Source organism: Astatotilapia calliptera, chromosome 18 (genome assembly GCF_900246225.1).
Source record: "Astatotilapia calliptera chromosome 18, fAstCal1.2, whole genome shotgun sequence".
In the NCBI taxonomy this organism is placed as follows: domain Eukaryota; kingdom Metazoa; phylum Chordata; class Actinopteri; order Cichliformes; family Cichlidae; genus Astatotilapia; species Astatotilapia calliptera.
In genome coordinates, this window is record NC_039319.1 from 8,811,047 (window position 1) to 8,817,156 (window position 6,110).

The following is a 6,110-nucleotide window of genomic DNA, read 5'->3' on the forward strand; positions in this document are numbered from 1 at the left end:
GCACCGTAAACTCTCAGCATCACGTGAGCACTCGAGTTTCCTGTTGCTATTGTATTACACTTCCATATTTTTCACCTCAAAGAGCGTCTGTGATGTAAACTACCGCGGCGAGTTCGCTCCTTCTGTGTGATCTGTCCCCACGCACCGAGTCCGTTTAACATCCTGCCTCGTCCTCACAGTCAAGGAGAACTGCTGATCGCGGGGAAAATGGCCAACAGTGTAGCTTTCCAGAGCAAGTTAACCTCGATCATGGAGATGCTAACTAAAGCAGCCGTGGTGGAAATTAGCAAACTGTGGGAGGACGGCTTCGCATTGGTCCAGGTCGAGCTTCGGAGGAGAGAGATTGAAATCGAGGCTCTGAACAGAAAGTTGTTGTTGATGGAAAAGGAGCGGTTAGAGGCTCGGGCTCAGTCTGCAAATAACTCCTCATCATCTTTTTCCAAGAGAGAGCAGCAGAATAAGCTGCTGCCGCCCGCCGGTGATGGTAAGAACAACCGCGGCAGAAACGGGGGATCAATAAACGATATTTGTCTTAAAAGACACAATTTAATACCCCGTGGATGAAAAAGTCAGTTTGCAAACTATCTGTAACACACTGTAATGTTTGTGAACATATGAAGACATGTGTTTGTTTAAGTACAGCGTTTCCAAACAATTATATTCTCTCGTATTTAACAATATAACAACTATATTCTCTATACAGCGCCTTCTATGTGTAAGTGTGCACAGGGGGAGTTTTAGCACATCTGTATTGTTTAATATTGCAGCTTAAAACAGTGTCAGCTCACAGTAATGTCAACATCGGGTTTAGAAGGAGAGTAGTTTCTTTCTTGCTTCTTGGCACAAACCCGCATGACTTAAGTTTGATGATGAAAAGAAGCCTGATGAATGTTTTAGGTAGACATTATGTCCAGCATGTTACCACATGATGTAAAGGCAAAATTAATTTAAACACAGAAAAACTAAACTAACCTTTACAAAGAAATAAATTAAAGTTAATAGACACACATACACATATACACCCACTTACACTGTTATTTATTGTAAGCCTGTGAGAATAAAAATGTTTTAAGTTTGTTTAGACACAGTTGTAATTGATAATAGTGAGCTCCTTCCAAAGGATAGGACCACAGCAACTGAAAGCACCTTCAGCACACTTAGATCAAATTCTGGGAAGTGTTAAAAGATCTGCACCTGCCTGAGAGGTCTAATCGGATTATAAACACTGAGTAAGCCGGAGATGTACAGGAAGGGGGTAGGAATCATTGAGAGCTTTATGAACTAATAGAAGGATTTTAAAGGTAATTCTGTGTTGAACTGAGAGCCAGTTAGTGACTTCAGTATGGGGTTATATAGTCAAATTTCCTTGTGCGTTTACGGATTGGCTCCTGCATTCTTAACAAGCTGAAGTCGTCCTAGTGATGATTTGGATAATCCAGCAAACAGAGCATTACAGTAGTATAACCTGCTTTATATAAATGCATGGGCCTATTTCTGAGATTCAGTGTGAGATAGGGATTTTTAACATTTGATGTGTTTTTGCAGCGATAGAAAGCAGTTCTGGTTGGCCTGATTAATATGATTATCAAAAATGAGATCACTGTCCAAAATGAGGCCAAGGTTCCTGACATTGTCACTGGATCCACCAAAATATTAACTATTAACTAACAAGACAAGTGGTAAAAGAGGTGTATATCAGCATGGTAATGATCCACAGAACAGAGCCAAAGTTACACACACCAGGTTACTAAAGAAGAAAAAGGTCAAAGTATCAGAAAGAAAAAAATGTGCCTAAAGACTGGCAAAAGATCCAACCTTTTTGAGACACATCACTGCAGTCACATTCAAAATAAACTAAAATTTTTATGAATTAGTAAAATGTCTCAGTTTTACCTGTTGATGTTTTCTAAGTTATGCTGTGAATTTAAAAAGTGGTTTATGAGCTTGGGAAATCATTGCAGTCTCTTTATTTGCATTTTACATCGTGTCCCAAAGGTTTCAGAATTGGGTTTGTAGATAACAAACAGGTCTGTGTTCTTTAGATTTACCTAATTTGTCAACAGGCAGAAAATGTTTTAAGTGACTTTTGCCATTTTGTAGGAAAACTTGTCAAATACTTTCTACTGCCAGCTTTTCCACTGTGATATGATGATTTTCTTAGTGATATGTCATTGTAGTTGGCTTGACTGTCCCTGCAGCTAACAGTCATTAAAAGCGTTGGTGTATCTGCTTGTTACTTACTCAAGTCAAAAAGTTTCCCAGTGTTTAATGTCACATTTTCAGACAGCACTGTAATGAAGCAGGTGCATGTTATTTGGGTACCTTTCTTTACAATTCACAGTATTTGCTGCCTCTGTTGCTGAGGCGATTAATTATAAAATTAACCTGTTTTAAAAAATGACTTTTTAAGGGAACTTTGATTTTCCTTTAACAATTTAAACAATCTGCTGTGTCCTTTCAGGGCCTACGATAGAGTCGGTCCAGACTTTGTCTTCGGATCAGAGCGTGAGAGATAAGGTGGATATTTCACCAAATCAGGGAACGTCATCACCTCCTCAAACAGAAGAGAAACGCAGTGAGCAGCGCAAATCTGACAGTGAGGGCAAAGATGACGAAGACTTAGTAGTCAAACTAGAAGACGAGGATGACGTCCAGATCGTGGAGCAGGTCGTGGACTCTGATCACAGCGTTAACAGTGGAGCAGGTCCCCACGAGATGAATTTGAACCACCAGCCTGCTGAGGTTGTGGAAGAGCAAGAGTCACAGCAGTGGCTGACTGTTTCGGTGGGAGACAGCGACACTGCGGATGACTCGGAGTGCTTTTTCGAAACAAAGCAGTTGTCTCAAAATCTGGACTCCGAAATCTTGCTCATTCAAAATGCCTTGGACATTTTCGATAATTCAGCAGAGGGAGCATACTCGGACAGGTTTATGAGGGACAATGAAACGGTTCAAGGTGCATCAAGTAAATCAAGGGCACCTGTGACTTTCAGCCAGTCTCAGCCAAGTCAACCTATAGAAGCAATAAATCACTCAGAGAGAGGAATGTCCATTAGATTCCTCTCAGAAAAACAGCAACCACAGACTAAAAACATGTCAACCTTTAACACAGACAACAGACTCTTTCATTTAAACGACCCAGAGTTGCACAAAACTATAGCGGGGCGCCGCATTAGGGAGAAGTGGTACATCTGCCCGTTCTGTGGGAAGAGCTTTGATCGCATCAGCCACCTCGAGATACACCAGCGAATTCACACAGGAGAGAAACCGTACACATGCGACACGTGTGGCAAGTGCTTTTCTCAGAGGAGTAACCTTCGCACTCATCAAAGGACTCACAAAGAGGCTCTCGCACAGAACGCAGTTTAATTCAGTAGATTTTGAAGAAAAGCTAGAAATATCTAAGTGGCTTTTAGATCTAGATTTATTAACAAATTCTGTTTGTTTTTTGATATTTCTGGAAAAATAATGTAGCAGACTGATTTAACTGTGCCCTCTTTTTGTGAAATAAACAACAATTTTGACACAGTGTGGCTTTTAAGAACTAAAACAGGAACATATGAACTGCCAGAAAAGAGGTTTTTAACACACATATGACAAACTAGGAACATATGACCTCTAAGACATTCAGTTTAAGCTAGACAGGAAAAATCCAGCATCTAATCGCTTAGTTTTCCTCGCCCTGATGGAAAGATGGTGAGGAAAAGTCACAAGACATTTGATAAATTAGTTCACCACAGAGCACTAAGGATGTAAAAAAAAAAAAGGACAAAGAATTTGTTGGTCACCACACGACAGCCTAAATTGTGTTTGTGATGCTGCCTAAGCAAAAGATTAAGATAAACTAAGATTTCAATGTTCTGTTTGTAGAGGAAAAAAACATGTTGTTCAGCCTTGCACTGCAGCTTAGATGTTCATGGGTCAGTCGAGTTAAAATTTTCCCATTCTGAAGAATCTTTAACTTCCAAAACATTCAGGTACTTCCTCCAAAGTTTTTCCACAGGATCCAGAGCCAGTCATGGTAGGAGATGTAGACTTTGTAGCCCTAGGCTTAAGCCCTTCCCCGTACACACTTTGCTTGTTCACTTGGAGGGTCAGAAACATTCAGTGTTGTTCTAAACCTAGCATTAAATAATGCCATTTAATGTAACATCAGCCTTAATTCAGTTTTATCAACTCCATTCCTTACAGTAAAACATTTTTGTCTGGTATGTGGAGGGACAGGTACTTTCAGCTGCTCACTTATTTCCCAAGGGGTCATCACAGTGCATGTTTGAACTGGCACCAAGTTTACAACTGCCATCCCAACAAAAGACTCCCTGGCACAAAGAGTACGCGAGCTTGTAATTCTCAGAGGCTGGGTTTGTGTGTCCTCTTGGGCTCAAAACAAATGTAAGAGAATTTAACATATACCACAAATTTTATATATCCTTAGGAACAAACTCCACATGCTTACAGATATGATTTCTATATTCTTTTTTTAAAAGCCTTATGTCACGACCCCCTCTGCTAGGCGACAGGAGGGGAGAAACATACACAAGCCCTCTCACGAAATCTGAGTAAATAAGGGGTTTTATTACAAACATTAAACTGAAAACCGACAGGGCTGTTCAACAGACCACCGGGGAAACAATTAATACACAATGAAAAGAACAGGCAAGAGTAAAAGCTAAGGGTTAACCAAGGCAAGCCAGCATCACAAAACTCTAATGAAACTAAGTTTAGCTGTATACCAGGTTTAAACAAAGAGCAACACAGCAAACAGGTTTAACAAACGAGCTTCACATGCAAAGCAGACGAGGATGCCACTGCATGTTCACTTCAGCGCAGCAGTTCCCCATAGTGTGAAGGCTCTTCAGCTTTTTATATTCCCAGGTGCAGACAATCAGCCAGTCAATTGGTCATGGAGTGGTCATGAGATCTCCAGGCAGCCAATCGTCCACGAGGTCTGGCACACTGTGATCTTTTTTTTTTTTTGCCTGTCCCGTTTGACTCTTTTGCCATCAGAATTATTGTCTAAAGGCAAAGGCTTTGCCTTTGGCACACTGTGATCTGGATAAAAGAGGGCTGGCACAGGACTCCCAGCAGCCAATCATCCACGAGTCCTGGCACACTTAGATTTGCATGAACACAAAAGGGCAGTCTCACTCCCTCCAAGGCCCAGGGCTGTAACATCTTTGTTATTGATTTTTTTAAATAAAAATGGAAGGAGAATGAGAATTTTGAAGTGATTGGCATCATCTTAATTCCAATCTGTGTAAAACATCAAAGACGCTGAGTGTAAGTTTCATCACAGAGATAAGGGCATCACAGAGTTTTCAACTGTATTTGTACCCAATACTTTAATTAAGACCCTTCAACAACCTCAAGAGTGACTACATGTACACTTACAATCATCAAGCAGTAGGGGGCAGATTCTAACTGGGCTATAGTTGTAGGGTGACAGCCAAAGGTTTGCAACAGTTGTCCATGTCAGCTCCAACCTTGGAGAGCAGCTGCAGTCTAGTGAAATGATAATGTTTGGTTGTGTAGCACTTATCAATACCAGTATTAAAAAAATAATCTTACAATATAAACGAGTCAGCCATGGAGCCCTAAAAGCAGACACTTGATCACCTTTTTGGTTTAAGCATGAGGTGGGAACAGTTAACAGGTTTCTGCCTGAGCATCTCAGGCTGCACACTGGTCGGTACAGCAAACAGCTGTTCACATATATCAGGTCTGGGGATCTCCAGGCCTGAAGGGCCGGTGTTCTGCAGGTTTTAGATATCACCCTGGGTCAACACACCTGAATAAAATGATTACTACATTACCAGGCCTCTGGAAAACTTAAAGACATGTTGAGGAGGTAATTTAGTCATTTAAATCAGCTGTGTTGGAACAAGGACACATCTAAAACCTACAGAACGCCGGCCCATGAGGCCTGAGTTCCCCACCTCTTACGTATATAATCTCGGTCCAAGCCTAAATGCCTTTACAAGTAATAAGTTAAATCTTAAAATCAATTGTAAAAGTATTGGACATCCAGCATCTGATTCTTTGGGTTTTCTCTGTAATACTGTAGGATCTGTACCTTACAATATAAAGCAGCTTGTGGTGACTGTTGAATT

The 6,110-nt window shown here is 40.8% G+C and overlaps 1 protein-coding gene across 1 annotated transcript in view; it reads left to right on the plus strand.

Annotated features, from left to right (window-relative positions):
- Positions 1–3,529, plus strand: part of LOC113009969 (zinc finger and SCAN domain-containing protein 4) — a 3,546-nt gene extending 17 nt beyond the window's left edge. Inside the window, exons 1-2 of the mRNA XM_026148689.1 lie at positions 1–484; positions 2,462–3,529. The exon at positions 1–484 is cut by the window's left edge and continues 17 nt beyond it. Of these exons, the coding sequence (XP_026004474.1) occupies positions 208–484; positions 2,462–3,369 (1,185 nt within the window). The 5' untranslated portion in view covers positions 1–207 and the 3' untranslated portion in view covers positions 3,370–3,529. The remainder of the gene's footprint in view (positions 485–2,461) is intronic.
- The last annotated feature ends 2,581 nt before the right edge of the window (positions 3,530–6,110 follow it).